At 41.4% G+C, this 16,544-nt stretch overlaps 1 protein-coding gene across 1 annotated transcript in view; it reads left to right on the plus strand.

Moving 5' to 3' along the window:
* AFF3 (AF4/FMR2 family member 3) overlaps window positions 1-16,544 on the plus strand; it is a 529,930-nt gene that overhangs the window by 3,829 nt on the left and 509,557 nt on the right. The window contains exon 2 of the mRNA XM_012807928.1: window positions 4-91. Coding sequence (XP_012663382.1) covers window positions 4-91 — 88 coding nt within the window. The remainder of the gene's footprint in view (window positions 1-3; window positions 92-16,544) is intronic.

Below are 16,544 nucleotides of genomic sequence, written 5' to 3' on the forward strand. Positions count from 1 at the left end.
CAGCGGTAGCGGCGGCGGCGCTGCTGACACCTTCCACCATGGACAGCTTCGACTTAGCCCTGCTCCAGGAATGGGACCTCGAGTCGCTGTGGTGAGTCCCGGTGCCGGCCGCTTAGAGCAGGCGGGAGCGGCGAGGGGCGGCCGCGGCGGCCCGCGCACCCTCACCTGGGCCGGGGGCTCCGGGTTGCCGGCCGCCGTGGGGGTGGGGTGGGTCCGGGCACCCGCTTCGGCGGCTCTTCCTGCCTTCCCAGGGGGATGCATGGCAGTCTTCTGGTCTCTTTGCCCCTTTTTCTGTCCTCTTCCTCGCGGCGGCCCGCGGGGCTGGGGATCTAGGTAGCCAGGGGCAGAACGCAGCCATGGAGAGAGAAAGAAGCGATTTTAGGAACGTGTCACTAACGCCTGGGGATTCATTCGTTGGCCCCCAGCCCCTCTCACTTCCCTGACCTCCGATTGCTCCCGCTCCTCTTCTCTAAGAACCTCGGGTTCACACCAGCGACCCCCTGGAGTTGGTGCTGCTGGCCAAGTGGCCTTAGAGGATGCTCGAGCCGTCTCTCTGCCTGTGCCTGGTCTTGGAGGCTGCATTCTTTCTGCGTCTCCCACCCACTCCCACCCGAGATGGAAAAGTGAACACCCAGGGCAAGAGGCGAGTGTTCCTCCGTGCGGGAATTCCAGAGGCCTTGGGCCAGAGAGACTCGTTTCCTCGAGGTTCACAATTCCTCTGGGCCCTTTCTTCACACCTCTGTACAGTTGTACTCCACCCCACCCCACTGGGCGCCCCATGTATCTCTTTTTGCCACGCTCGCGGCTCGCAGCCTGGGAACACTCCGGGTTTAGTTTCTCCGGGATCACGCGTTGAGGAGCTGCTGTAGGTAAATCGCCGCTGGAAGCAGTTTAATTTCAGTTGCGGGTGTCTTAAAAATCCCATTGGCTGCTTTAACATCTCTCTTGTTGCCCCTTTTTTTTTCCGCCGCCCGCCCCCACCCCATTATCTCTTAAATGTTTCTAACCAGCACTATTCAGGTGGTGAAATTACTGCCTGCATATTCCTGGAGGAACTTGTGTTATGTTTAATATTTACGGGGATGAACATCTGCTGGAACAAGCATATTAACTGCACTCTGTTCTGCCTCTGGTAATCGCTTATTGTAGAACTGAGCTTTTTTTTTTTCTTCTTTGCTTTAATTCAGTAAAGAGTTCACATGTGTCTAAAACTGCAAGTGGTGTGCACATGAATATGCAATGGACAATTTTAAAGCTCAATTGCTCTACGATTTATGGCTCATATAGATGATATGTGGATCTGTGAATATCTTCCATAAATACAGGCTTTTAGTGACTTACTAAGACAGGTGTAACAAAATAAACTGGACACAAAGCTAGCGCATTATTGAACAGTTTCTTATAAAAGATCCCATGATACGTAAGTACATCTTGCTTTGCCTAATGCTGGCACCTATAAAACACACAAGGATGGACCCTAATGTAATGAAACTTTTACATATTACACTAGAAACTTCAAAGAGCCAGTGTAGGAAGAATATGAAAGGTGTTATTACTCTATAAAAGTTGCTAATTACTGTGTTGCTGCTCCTGGGGTTATTTCAGCCTTTCGTTTACAGATACCTTTTATTTTATAGGTTTACATTTAGAAATGTTGGTTTCTGGCACAAATTCAACAGATTTCCAGGTAGCAACTATACTTTTTAAAAGGAAACATGACTTTTGCTTTTGAAAGGCAGTTTTTTGGTTGAAAGGAAGAAGTTATTGTTTTGGCATATGTTATACTGTTTATCTGCTTGCTGACTCAAATTGGACCCCCTCAGGACTTTTACAAGTAATATTTTGAGATTACCAGCCGTAGGTTGTGTGTCTTTCCAGCATAGAGCCTGTGCTCTGCTTCCCCTTGCATCCTTAGTTCCCACCTGAATTACCTGGAGCAGTGTCACAGAATAAAAACGTTTGTTGAATTGACTCGAAGTTTATAGTAGCTACAGTAAGTACATTTGTTATTTTTTTCACAAAGCAAAAACTAAGCATTTTTTATACATGCAATCATATTTTAATGAGTGCATCAGTTTTTGCCATATGAAAACATGCAGGCTTTCTTTATTACAATAGAGCGGGGCAGTTTGGTTTAACCAGGGGATGTTTCTTGTTTTGCAGATTTAGAATTTACATTTTACAAAAGCTTTTATGTTTCTGATAAGTTAAAAACAAGCTAAACTCCTTGAGTATGCATTTTAAACACAGATGTTGTCTGAGATAACAGGTGAATTTCCGTATGGTATTTTCAATTTTATGGTTTACTTGAACTTTTAAGCTTATGGTTTATTTATTTTAGTTTTATTTATTTATTTATTTTTTGCAGTTTTGGGCCAGGGCTGGGTTTGAACCCGCCACCTCCGGCTTATGGGGCCAGTGCCCTACTCCTTTGAGCCACAGGCGCTGCCCCCAGCTTATGGTTTATTTTTAAGCTGATAGGTGATTCAAAATAACTGATAATTTGAGTGTTTTCTGTATGTCTAATATTTTCATATCTACTGTTTTCATATATGAATTATCTTAATCCTGGAAGTGGTAAGTGGCAGTAGTCCCATTTTTTAGATGAGGAAATGGAAGCTTTGAACTGTTCAATGACCATACTGACACTATAAAACAAACGACAGCAGAGTTTAAAAACTAACATTTACCATTTCAAAACACTATTTACCACATATTGTTCTAGGTATATACATATTTCACCTCATTTAATCTTCCCAACGGCAAGTGCTGTTATTAGTCCCATTTTGTAGACAGGTAAATTGAGGATTGGTGAGATCAGGAAACCTGCCCAAGGTTGCACACCTAGTGGTAGAACAGCTCTATTTGAACCAAGAATTAGCTTCAAAGCCCCGTTTTCTGACTTCAAATCCAGTGCATTTTCTAGAGTACTTCAGATGTCTCTCCATTTATGAGGACGGCTTTGAAATTAACTACAAAGCAAAACCTTGATATACTGGAAGTTAAAGTTCTGTTAAAATGTCAAAGAAAGAAAAGGTCAGAGCCCTCAATGATATGGTGTAAAATTAAAAATTTGAAAGCAGAAAAACATTATTTAGAAATTATGCCTGTTAATTATGAATTAACTCATAAAAAGATATTCATTTTAAATAAAGACCGTTGAAAACTTCTTTAATTCATCGCATAAAATTTTTTACTTCTGGAGGGAGGAGGAGGAGGTATGGATTAATGGCAAGAGAATCTTGTTTTAATCCCTGACAACTTTTTCTAAATGGTGGATATTGTTTTGCAGTAAAACAAACTGCAGTTTATTAGTTGACTATGGCTTTGAACCTGAGGTAGTTTATTCTAGTGGTCACAGAGATTGTCCTCAAATGACTGTATAGGCAATATGAAGGTTCAATACTGTTGAATGTAATCAACATAGACAATCAATTTTGGTTTTTTTTGAGACAGTCTTTTTTTGTTTTTTGAGACAGAGCCTTAAGCCATCCCCCTGGGTAGAGTGCCATGGCATCACAGCTCACAGCAACCTCCAACTCCAGGGCTCAAGTGAGTCTCCTGCCTCAGCCTCCCAAGTAGCTGGGACCACAGGCGCCTGCCAAATACCCAGCTATTTTTTGGTTGCAGCCGTCATTGTTGTTTGGCGGGCCCAGGCTGGATTCAAACCTGCCACCTTAGGCTGACACCTTAGCCACTTGAGCCACAGGTGCCGAGCCGAGACAGAGTCTTATTATGTTATCCTCAGTAGAGAGCTATGGCGTCACAGCTCACAGCTACCTCAAACTCTTGAGCTTTAGCGATTCTCTTGCCTCAGCCTCCCAAGTAGCTGAGACTATAGGTGCCTGCCACAATGCCCAGCTATTTTTTTTGTTGTCATTGTTGTTTAGCAGGCATGGGCCAGGTTTGAACCCACCAGCCCCATGTATGTGGCTGGCACCCTAACCACTGAGCTGCAGGCACCTAGCCCAACAATTGTTAATTCAAGAACTACCTCCTTGGTCTTTTTGTACGTCCTTTCCTCTACTCAGAAATTTCCATACTTGTTTTTCAGGGTGGCTTTTGAGCCTGAATTAATTCAGGTGGTTGTTTCAACTTTTCTTTTTAGCTATACCCTAAAGTTGAAAGGGTAGCCTTAATTTCCAATACTAATTCCACTTCCCTTTCCTTGTATGGATCAAGGATGGAAAACCTGGAATGGGTGAAGGTGCTTATTTAGGCCCCAGCTTCGTAGCTTCTGTAGCATCTGGAAGAGTTGGGGATTCAGTAAGTTTATAGGGGCAGATGTCCAGAGGAGCAGTGCAACCACTCCGCCGCCCCCTCCTCTTGCTTCTCCTCCTGCGGTCCACCAGCTTTTGATTAGCTGCTAGTTGTATAAGCCATTCCTCAGGGCCTTTAAAATAATGACCATCCCTTTTAACAGGCTAACTGTTGCTTTATTCACTTAACAAATATTTATTGATCATCTCTTAAGTACAAGACCTTGTGCTGGTTGCTGTGGGGGTTGCAAAGATGAGTAAAGACTGGGTTGCGCGTACTACTGTCTAGTAAGGGAACTGAGACAAGAACACAGATGAAAAAGGAAGTTTTCAACACTGGTGATTCAGAAAAGAGACCATATTTGGGACTAGGGTGGGTGGTGGAGGAGGGACAGAGAAAAAATTGAGTTCAAAAAAAGGCTTCCATGAAAAAGGTGGCCTTTGAACTAAGTCTTGAAAGATGAATGGGATTTTTACAGACGGTGGGGGTGGGGTATTGAGAGGACATAGAGGCATCTTGAGCAAAGAAAGAACTTGAACAAAGGCTTTCATGGTGTCTCTGAAAGATTCTTTTATGAATCATGGTGGAATTACCTATACTACGTGCAGAACCACGAGGTGGTTTCAGTGAGTGAGAAAACTTTTTGTTCCAAAATGAACTTAATCAAATTTATATGTAATCTTCCTTAAATATAAACACATTTAATTATTGGAGAGAAAGTTTATCAATATACAATACTAAGTATTTAGATCTTCTGTACTATCCCCCCCATACCTTCATATTAACTGGAATCCATATTCCTATTTCTTCAGATAGGCATTGTACTTTATACTGGAGCCTTTGGAGTTATTATAAATCATTTTATACTTACCAATTTGTTCAATAAGCATTTACAGAATATTAGGCTTTACTATTGGATAGGTACTATAGGGCAGTGGCTTTCAAATAGTCATGACCCACAGCCACACATCCATGTAATTTTGCAGCCCACTACCCTCATGTACATGCATATACAGAACTGAAGCAAGAGTGCCTGAAATAACATTTACTCTTACTGTGTATAGTGCCCTTTGATATTTTCTGTTCTCATTTCTTTTTTTAAAAAAATTTTCCGTCCAGGGGTGGAACCTGCAGTTTAAAAAACCCAACTGTAGGGGATGCAAAAGACAAGAGTGTCTGCTGGGAATTTACAGGAGAATAAACCATACGCATAAATATCTTCAGTCCAAAGCTGACACTTCCTTCTTGCGGGTGGGTGGGGTGGGCACATCCTTTTGAGAGAGTTAGGATGTTCTTGGGGGAATGGCATTGCAGTTGGGGAGTCCTGGAGAAGTAGATTTTCAGGAGGAGTAAATTAAAGGGGAGGAAAACTACATGTAGGGAAGATTGGATGGAATACAGGGAACTAAAGTGCAGAGTGTTTGGTGAAGATCAAGTTGTTAACTAACACAGGTAGGAGGAGGGCAGTGAAGCAGAGCTACTAACTCTTGGTCTATGCACGAGGCTGCCCACTAGTGTCCACAGATGCTCTTGGTTCCTGTCATAGTAACTGCCAGTGGACGTTCCCACACCAGGGCTTCTGCCAGGCCTCTGTGGTCAGATTCTCAGGCTCTCCATAGTGTCAGAAAACTCCACAGAGCCCGTGGAAGTGGGGAACCTACAGCCCCAAGGCCACATGTGGCCCTCCAGATCCCCAAGTGTGCCCCCTCTCACCGAATCCAAACTTCACAGAACAAGTCCCTTTATTAAGAGGATTTGTTTGTAAAACTTGGACTTAGTCAAAAGGCCTCACTGCACTCAAGGATCCAAAAGGCCATATGTGGTCCTCATATTGCAAAGTCTGGTCTGTAGCGGCTCTCATTGGCTGAAAGCCTCAGGATGCACCTGTAAGAGGGGAAACAGGGCTAGGGTGTGTTAGTCACCACTATGACAGAGGTAGGATGGGTCTATGGAAAGCAATGGAGTGCTACATACGCTGTTGACTATCCAGGCCCAGCCTTGTGGAGGGAGTGTGGAGAAAGCAGGTTGGGAGACTGGGTAATTCAGGGTGCAGAAGTTGGACTGCAGCTGAGCTGGAGGTCACAAGGAGAGGAGGGGCCTAGGGAGGATGCTTGTTGGATATGCGGATGAATTTTAACCAGATGTCTTTTGATGATGGTGAAGATGAGCACTGTGTGTGGGGAAAGGATTTCTTCCTGTGTTCCCAGATTTTCCTTAGTGAAAATGTAGGAGGGTTATAAAATGCTAAGATCTATTTTAGGAGAATGTCCTTGTGAACCAGAATTGGTCTAATCAATGACACTTTAGATTAGCAACTGGAATGAGGCCTTTTGGCTTAATACAGGTTAATAGTCAAATTAAGAAAAAAAAGTTAATCTTTCAATTTGGAATGCAGAATTTTTTGTATGTGAATGGAATTTTTAATGTGGAATAGATTTGCCTGTTTAAATTTTATTTATTTTGAGAATAAAGACTTGGAAGAAAAATCAACGCCATAAAAGATGATTTTAATATCATTTAATGGTAATATAATTTTTTGTTGTTGTTGTTTTGTTTCAAAGTGAAATCTATAAAACTTGTTTTCAGTGTTGGCTGTTCCTTTTGTTTGGGAATTTAACTGAGGTTTCTGAATTCAGCTGGCTCTAATCTTCCTTTCTGTTTGGCCCTGGGCAGCTCACAATTTTTCTCATTTCCTATTCCCAGTCTTGGTTTAATCACTTACAAAATGACAGCACTTATACTGGCCTAACTCAAGGTTGTGATGTTAAGCAATAAAAGTGTCAATTGCTCTGTGAATGCCAAATGTAGTTCTACTATATCCTTTGCTTCCTTCAAAATGTCTTTTTTTCATAAACAAGGAAGGATACAGAAAGGCCACATTGGGTCAGGTTCAGCAGTCCACATGGTACAGAGCTCTGTCCCTGGCAGTGGGACCCAGAGACGTTTTTGGGTAGAGGTTGGTAGTTTTTCTTAGTTGTGCGTAACAGTCTGGCAGATAAATGTGTCCTTACTTATGATTGTAGTTCTAAGATCTGTAGATATATTAACTGTTCCATAATCTTTGATCTTTTACTAAGAATGTATTGCGTTATCAACCATTACATCAAATGACTTCATTTGGCTCTGTTGGTCTCAATTAAATTATGTCAGGCTAATTATAATCACTGAAACAAAATACACCATTATGCCAGGGTAAGAGGAAACCGTGCAATCCAAGAAACTAAATGAGTTTAATCTAAGCTAAGGCACTAACACCTGGGAACCTGATAGGCGCCTCAACTATGTGAAGGTGTTTAATGGGCAAGTGGGAATAAAGTTACTCCGGGTTGCTCAAAGGCAGGAGCAAGATCAGTGAGTGTGAGGGCCCTTAACGGTGATGTGATGTGGGCTGGCCACAGTGTCCTGACTCTGCAGAAAAACATTCCCGGATAAGCGGACCAGCAGCAACAGGTTATTTCTGAGATTCCTTCCCACTTCAGAATTCTACGAGCACTCCCATCTCTGGGTAGTAGGAATCAGAGTGGAGAAGTCATTAATTGTATTCACTTGTGTACTTCCCCGCTGCAGTTTCTCCACTCACACATGGAGAATGGCATAGAAGGTACTTAAACTTCTTCATGTAATTTCTTCCCAGGAGGCTCATTGTTGGCAGAAGTAAACAACAATGAGGGTAATTTGGAGACCACTCTAACATAGCAACTCAGTTTAGAGTTACGTGCTTACCTTGATACTGAAACTAATTTTACTTTTCCTTTTTTTATGGACAGGAAATTAGTTTCCAAAAATCCCCCAGAGGACTGTAATGTGAGTCTGTTGGTCTTTGTTAAATTTTTCTTGTCATACCTGTACAGTTTACCTGAGTTATGAAGTGACAGAACAAATTTTCTGTCAATCTTCGTTGAAGTGTCAAATTAGTTGCCTGGCATTTCAGATACAAAAAAGGCTTTACTGCAGTGGATCATCACCAGTAAATAATCTGTTTTTGTTTTAGAATTTAAAAATATAGTTGTTTTTCTGTAGACTGCTTCTAGAGGAAGAAAAGACCCGAGATGTAGAAAGCTTTTTTGAGAGCATAGGTCAATATGCTTAACTCTCATCTAGGGAATGCTTCTAGAACTTGAATGTGCATCCAATAACCTAGTGACCTTGTTAAAATATACCCTCTGAGGCACCAGCCACATACACCTAAGGTGGCGGGTTCGAATCCAGCCCGGATCCGCCAAACAACAATGACGGCTGCAACCAAAAAATAGCCAGGTGATGTGGCAGGCGCCTGTGGTCCCAGCTACTTGGGAGGCTGAGGCAGGAGACTCGCTTGAGCCCAGGAGTTGGAGGTTGCTGTGAGCTGTAAAGCCACGGCACTCTACCCAGAGGGGGACAGCTTGAGGCTCTGTCTCAAAAAAAAAAAAAAAATATATATATATATATATATATATATCTCCTCTGATCATTAGGACCAGGGTCAGGCCAGGAGCCTGCATTTTTAACTATTTATCAAATGATGGTGTTGGTCCATAGACCAAACTTAGAGTTGCAAGAACTAAATGTCTAAAAATTTTTTTTGGAAAAGAAGATCCTTTGAGATACTGCATTTTTTTCTTCCTATTTGTGTAACAGTATTACAGTTTCATAAAGCTTGAAGGTTACATTTAGATGCAGCATTTATTTTATTTTTGTGAGTCTTTCTAATATAATTCTGATGAGTGAGGGGGTGGTTAATTGTATTCCAGTGGGGATATAGTGGGAAGTAAACATGAAAACTTAAGTAAACACAATTTGTAATAAATAGGCTAATCACTTTTTATAGCTTTTCAGTTGTTGTCAGTCCTTCCAAGGCTGGCTGTTTGTGCTGCAGCAGGAGCAAATGCTGAGAGTATTAGACACACTTTTGGATTTGTGGACAATCTCTCGGTAAGTCCTGTGGATGCCCAGAACTCAAACCAAATGTCCTCATTTTCTCCTAGCCATTATCTGTTTGGGAGGGAAGGCACGGGGGCAGGCATTTGCAGAATTACTGTGCTACTCTATGGCTGTAGCTTCAAATTGCAACTTTTCTAGCATCCTGGGAGAAACCAACAACTCAGATTCCAAGTGGAACCAATGATGGGTCTTAGACCTGTTAGTCTGGGACCTTCTGTAGCCTGTCGGCCAGCACCAAAGTATCCCGAGTCCATTAGGTTGTCAAATTTAGCTGCAGTTTCTATGTTTAATTTCTAGTCCTATGTCACCAGAAAAATAGTTGCATATAGGAATGCCAGATTGGATTTAAACACTTGTGGGTTTTTCAGATTTGGAAAAGAAATCTGAGTTTTCAGGAATAGGGGGACAAATTTAAATCTTGTAACCCTGGGACGTGGGTAAGCCAGTGGAGGTGGTGCTTGCAGTAGTGTTTAGTGTTGTTTGAAGCCATAGGTTGTATTTATGCTCCTGTTGGCCACGGTATTGCCTTACACATCGTGGCCTATTATATGATCTGACTAATTTGTTGAACCATTTCTTGTAATGTGCAGCTTTTCCTTCCAGTTGAGGGAAGAAAAGAGGGAAATTAATTGCCCTCAAGTCTGGAGATAGGTGAGGCTTTATACATGTAAGGTAAGGAACTGGTGCGTTATTACTTTGGTACTGTTACCATCAAATTAATGCATTTTCTTTCAAATTGAAGAAAACACATTTTATTGGTTATCAATACATAGTACAAATAACAGGATAATTAGGAGACTTAGACAACTTGCAGAAAAACCCAAAAAACACTCAGAATTAAAGATTTAATACTCAGGTGGAAAGAAGAAACACTTGAGCTTCATAAGAACACAAAAAGCACCTGATGGTGGTCAGCTACTCTCTGAACGTTAGTTGCATTTTCAGGCGTTTGGTCTGGGACCCTTGCCTTGGCTAAGAAGACAAGTTGTCAGCATGGCCCCCACATGCTTCCTTTCCTACCAGCTGTATTCCCTGCGGGGAGCCTACTAGAGTTGTTCCTCAGAACTGCTGAGATGGAAAGTACTGTTGGAGGTTGACGACTCGACCTCAGGCTGAGAAGCAGGTATCTTCTTGGCCACAGACTTCATAGTTTACTGAAATAGAAGCTCAGATTTTCCAGAGATGAGGAAGGTAGACCATGCTTGCCAGGCCGTCCCCATTTCCTCAGGATCCAAATGTTTAATCCTCTTAATCATCCCTTCCTCTTCTGTGGTGGTGGTGGAGTTGAGGATTCCTCTGAAGGGAGGATGTAGCATGGGAGAACCTTTCAACAAAATATGTGAGCTGTCTGTCATCTGGAGAAAATAGATTACAACATCAGCCAAGATGGGAAAACCACAAGACTCCAACTGACATCCACTGGCAGTGGCTTTCTCTGTTTTAATATAAAATCAAATGGGTTAATATTTTACTATGGTGTACTTACTGGTAGTGGCTCAAGCTATGTGATTCTCTAGAATGAAGCCCATGGTCTTGCCTGCATGGCCTGGGCTCAGGTTATGTTGGGTGATGCAGATAAATTCCATGCATGCCGAGCACCATTCATCATCCGCTGTGGGATATTTTGGAGTCCAGTACAGAGTTGCATGCAGAGCCTGCCAAATCCTTCTCAGAAGCATGTCCATGTGTAGGAGAGGACAGCTCAGCTGGTGCCACAAAGACTTTGTTAACTGTGTTCCTTTCATCAAAGGTAATTCCTTCCCTAGAGCATAGTACAATTTCTTTTGAGAAGTAATCCTTGTAGGTGACTTCCTTTACTTTTTTTTAATAGGTAGAATTTAATCTGTTAGTACAATATGAGCAGAATACTTGAGACAAGTCTTCAGTGGGAAGGCTGGTGAATTTTACCTACTACCTAGCAACTCTCACCCCACTCCACCCCCACCTTGAATTAAAACTCCCAGACTGAATTAACAAGTTCTAAGTATGATAATTAAATATTTATAGTCTAGAAGGAAGTGTGGCATTTTGGTGTCTAATATTTAGGCAGGTAATTAGTTATATAAATTAATTTCTCTTCTTTTCCTTTCTCTTATCCCTCAGCAGGATGAAAGTGATATTTTAGAGTGCTAGAATATTATATGCATATACAATAAGGTAACACAGTATGTGTACAGTAGAGAAGGCTTTAAGCTGCTCTTTGTAACTTCCTTCATGAGAATTTATCAATTTCTGGGTTGAGATGAGCAATGTATTGACCCAGACAGAAATGAATAAACCCTATTTCCCCTTGATGTGTTCATGCTTTAGTCCAGGGGTCCTCAAACTTTTTAAACAGGGGGCCAGTTCACTGTCCCTCAGACCGTTGGAGGGCCGGTCTGTGGGCTCCGAGATGAGTTGGCTGCTAAGCAGGACAGACAGTGGCAGCAAAAACACCCGGCGGGCCAGATAAATGTCCTCGGTGGGCTACATGTGACCCCTGGGGCTGTAGTTTGAGGACGCCTGCTTTAGCCTGAAACAGATTGTTTCAAGTAGTCTCAGTAGAGTTTTTGCCTAAAATCCTGTGGAGTGGGTAAAAGGGTACCCTACCCAGCATTGAGTTTTATGGGTAGGGAAGGTTTCCTGGAGAAAGTGACAGAACAGGATATGGCAAGTGTAATAATGTAAACAAAGGCACAGAAGTGACAATTAGCAAGTTGTAAATGATAGCAACAAGCAGTGCAGGTAGGTTGCCTGTCTGAGGCGTTCAGGAAGAGCTGGAGAGGAGTCTGGGGAGAAGAGCAGAGGCCTGTGCCCAGAGGGCCTTCCTTGCATGGCTCTCTAAGGAGCTCCAACATTTTCTAGTAGGTGATGGCCAGCTATTGAGGGTTTTGAGCAGGGGAGCAAAATGGTCACATTTGCCTTTTATTTCTTCTAGAAGGCAGTGTATGTAGATGAATCTGGTGATTGGGAGGGGCCGTGTTTGGAGGATCAGGAGGTCAGGCAGGGAGTGATGGCTGAGCAGACTCTGCCAGTGGGGATGGACAGAGGGAGAGAGGTTAGACAGGCTTTTAGGGGGTCATGTTGGCAGACTTTGTCCCTTGACTGGATTGAGGGGGAGAGGGGTGCTTTTAGGGTGTCTAGGTTGTGGGATGAGAGAGGGAATGTAGGAGGTAGAGTGGGCTGAGTGGGGAAAGATGAAGCGTTTGGGTTCACGCGTGTTGCATTTGGATGCCTGTGGGCCATGCAGGTGGATTGCCTGTAGAAAGTTTGCTGTATGATCCTGACATTTAAGGAAAAGGTCATTTCAGGATGGAAATAAGTATTTGGGAGCTATCAGTAAAGTATATAGGTGCTGGTGATGGCCAAGAAATTGGATAAGATTGTCCAGGACAGGGGAGAGAATGAGAAGTGGGCTGAAGCCAGGGAGGAGCTGTGGGAGGAGGGAAAGCAGCTTGTGAAGGGGGGTGGGAGGAAAAGGTGGGAGAGGTAGGAAATGGTGAGAGACTGGGGACCCTGGTCAGCTGTATCAGCACAGTCACCCACAGTGAGAGTGGGCAGGTGAGAGAATGGAGAAGAGGAAGGAAAGGGAGGCCTCTGGGTGTTCTTCCTTTTAGGGAGGATCTGGGAAAACTGATGGAGGAAGGTCTCAGAGGAGGAAGCAGGGGCAGCCCAGGCCCAGAATAAGAGGAACATTGAGGGTGTAGAGAGAGAGAACCTTGGCGTAGGGGAGACTTTTTTTTTCCCCCCAATATCCATAGAAATGGAAGTTTCAGATAATGGAACAGAGAAGATAGTATTAAATATTAGACTATGAAAGGTAACAAATAGATTCTTCGTAGTTACTTTGAATAACGACTTAAATGGAAGGTCTCCAGAAACCATTTTAGCATAAATCTATTTCATACTCTCTGCATTTAGAGTGTTTTGTAAAGTGATTTTGATTCAGACATAATTGGGTGAGGCTACATAGCCAGGAAAAATTAGTAAACTTGTCTAATTTTGGACTGTTTTAAATGGATTTTGAAAAATTTGTTTTCAAAGTGTAAGAGACTATAAAAAGACCCTTGAGTTGTTGTTCTGACATTTAGGGTCAGCATCTCCTTGGAAGGGCGTGTGACCTGCTGGCGTCAGGGTGTTTTAGGGTTTGTGAAATGGAAGCTGAGTTCTTCATGTTATCCTGTATCATCTCAGTTACTCCTCATAACCTGGGAGGTAGATTCTCTTACTCCCCATTTTATAGAGCAAGAGACAAAGGCCCAAGGTAACTTGCTCAAGGTCTCCCAGCTAGGATGGCGGAGCAGGGATCTTAACTCAGGCGTCTGGTTGTCCTCCAGGTAGCCCACCCTTCTATAACAAGTGTCTTCAATGACAGAATCATGAGACGTGAGTTCTCAGGTCTCATCTAACTTTTTAGATTTATATAGTACATGTGTACATACAAAGTCTGACAGTGTAAGTTTGCAAAGTCATCCTAGGAAAAGTGCCACAGCCCTCATTTCTGTGGTTTCCTTTGAAGTGCTCCCCTTGGCCATCTGGTGACTGTAGTGATATTCAGAAATGAAGTATGTAGCACTTTTTCTAGGATGAGTTTGTGAACTTAATTGTGAGACCTCATATAAATGGTCTCCAACGGGTACAGTGAAGTATATGTGGAGAAACATCTTGACATTCTGAACTTTCTAACTGAATAATATAGTTATATATTTTGGACTAGTGGAATTATAGTTAAGCAGTCGTCACTGTGCATGATTGGAATTCATTTGTCATTTTAGGGAGTGCTTTTTGGTCAGCATTTAAAATGTATAAAAATACTCTGTTTTCTGTTAATTATTTGTTTACCCATAGAACCTCTAATTTGACAGGTTTTATGGATGAAGGAAATGGTTACAACTGTTTGCCACGACTTGTCAAATCTATCATAACACTTAATGTAACTTTACTAATAATACTGTAATGATGGTGCAGCAATATAATTAGTGAAACTACCTTAGGAAAGTTATCTGAAACTGTAAAGTGGTTTTTTTCCCTCCATGCAGATCATCTTGCAGTTTCTTCTTGGGTTCTACATGCGGTCAGGCCATGTCTTCTAGCTGTGTGACTCTCATTCCGTACAAAAGTGTTGTTTTGGAGACGTGGAAACAGTAAACAGGCTAAATTTATGTCTTGAGATAGTTGGGTAGAATTAACAGATTCTTGGATCTAAGTGATTGTGACATATTGAAACATGACAAAAATAACTTCAAATGTCTTGAAAAAAAGAAAGTTTGGGAATAAGACATTAATTTTAAGGTAGGTTCGAAAATCCACTTAAGGCAAGGGGTTGAGACCACCCTGCAATGGGTTCGCATTCTGAAGGGCTGTTTGCTGATTGTGTCATCTTACAAGCAAATAACTTAACCTCTCTGAGCCTCAGGTTCCTTAAGAATAAATGAGGTAGCATGCCGCTGATTTATTATGAGGTTTAAATGAGATGATATTCTTTTACATTATTGAAGAGCTCTGCTATAGAGTCTATGGTTTTCTTTTTACTGCCTCTTTTGAATTTTCGTGGCCAAAAAAGGGGATAAATGAAAAAATTTGGAGAAACATTTCCTTCCAAAGAGCCAAAGCATCCATGTGAGGGATAGGTCTAAAATATTAGGGAATCTTTTTTTAGTATTGCATTTCTAAACAATTTGCTTTCACAGTGTAAAGAGTGTTGGGTATTCAATTATATCCTGCTTCTTAATACTTTGACTTTGCTTGCCACTTATAAATTAGAATCAAGTTCTGAATAGATAGTAAAATCCATATATAAATTGGAAGGGAATCAGGTGATGAACTGTCTGATTTATAGAAAGAGATGTTTAGTTGTTGCTTTCTTTAACTGAAGTTGTACTTATAACTGGAGTCTTTTTTTTTTTAAGACAATATAAACAGCAAAAGAAATATGTGAGTTTACAAATACATAGGCAATTATAATTCACCATTGAAGCCGGTGACTGAGCATGTATTTAATGTGGTCCTGATATGAAAGGAATTTCCTGGAACTTAATCAGAAGCTCCTGGTCCACAGGTTTACTTTATATCTCACAAATTTCAGAGCAGGCAGGGTTTGTATTCAAGTCTTCAGAAAAGAAATAAATGGAATGCTTTTTGAAATGCAAAACAATTTTCCTTTCTGTGTATGCTTGGTTTATATTACCTAAGAAGCATGTTCTGTGTTATTGGAATAAGATACTACTTCTATGTTAATTCTAATGAAAATGACAAAGGAAATAGTCCCCACCAATATTGTGAAGTACTTAATGGTGTTTAAAAATCTCTGGGAGATTGGGCCAAAGTAAAAATATAAATTAAATAAATGAAAATGTAGCCATTCATTGCTTCCTAGTTGGTACGAACATCAAGTTGCAATATTTTGAACTGATCACAACTGCTAGAAAGTACTTGGAAGAAAATCCATTAGAAGAGAATTAAAACTTGAACAGATTAGCTGCTCTTTAATGGGCCCAGCAGAAGATTGTTTGTTGCTTCAGAATCTTTTCTAATTCTCATCACTCAACCTTCTTGGCTGTATAAACAAAAGGATATTTCCGTCCACATTTTCCAGAGCTGTGTGTCTACCAGGAAACATTTCTTTTAACCAAATATAATAGGTAGTTTTAAAAGCTAAAGCAAATTCTGAATTTTATATTTCTGTATCTCATGTTGAAATGAAATTAAAAGATGACTCTCTTTTAGGTGCTAATAATTATTTAGTGATAGAAACACAGGGACCCCAGGTGGTGCCTGTGGCTCAAAGGAGTAGGGCACCAGCCCCATATGCCAGAGGTGGGGGGTTCAAACCCAGCCCCGGCCAAAAACTACAAAAAAAAAAAGAAACAGAGACCCCTGATGTTTTTACTTAGTTTCTTGTATATTAATTTTGTATTCTGCAACCTTACTGAGTATATTCATGAGTCCTAATAGTTGTGTGTTTTATTTCTTAAGATTTTATATATTCAGGATCATCTGTGAATAGAGAGTTTTGCTTTCCTTTTTAGTCTGGTTGGCTTTTAATTCTTTTTCTTATTGGCCTGATTAGACTCTCCACTAGAACGTTGAATGGTAGTGATGAGAGTATACATTCGTGGCTTTTCCCCGATGTTAAGGGGAAAGCTTTCAGTCCTCCACTATTGAGTGTGATATTATCTGTGGTTTTCTCATACATGGCCCTTTATCAGATTGAGGAATTTCCCTTCTATTGCCAGTTTGAGTGTTTTTATCACAAAAGGGTGTTTGATTTTGTCAGAGGTTTTTTTTTTCTATATCTATTGAGATGATTATGTAGGTTTTATTCTATTAATGGGTTTAATATGTTGACTGATTTTCATATGTTGAACCAACCTTGCATTCCTGGA

This window comes from Otolemur garnettii, unplaced genomic scaffold (genome assembly GCF_000181295.1).
Source record: "Otolemur garnettii isolate 467f Iridium unplaced genomic scaffold, OtoGar3 scaffold00079, whole genome shotgun sequence".
Classification (NCBI taxonomy): domain Eukaryota; kingdom Metazoa; phylum Chordata; class Mammalia; order Primates; family Galagidae; genus Otolemur; species Otolemur garnettii.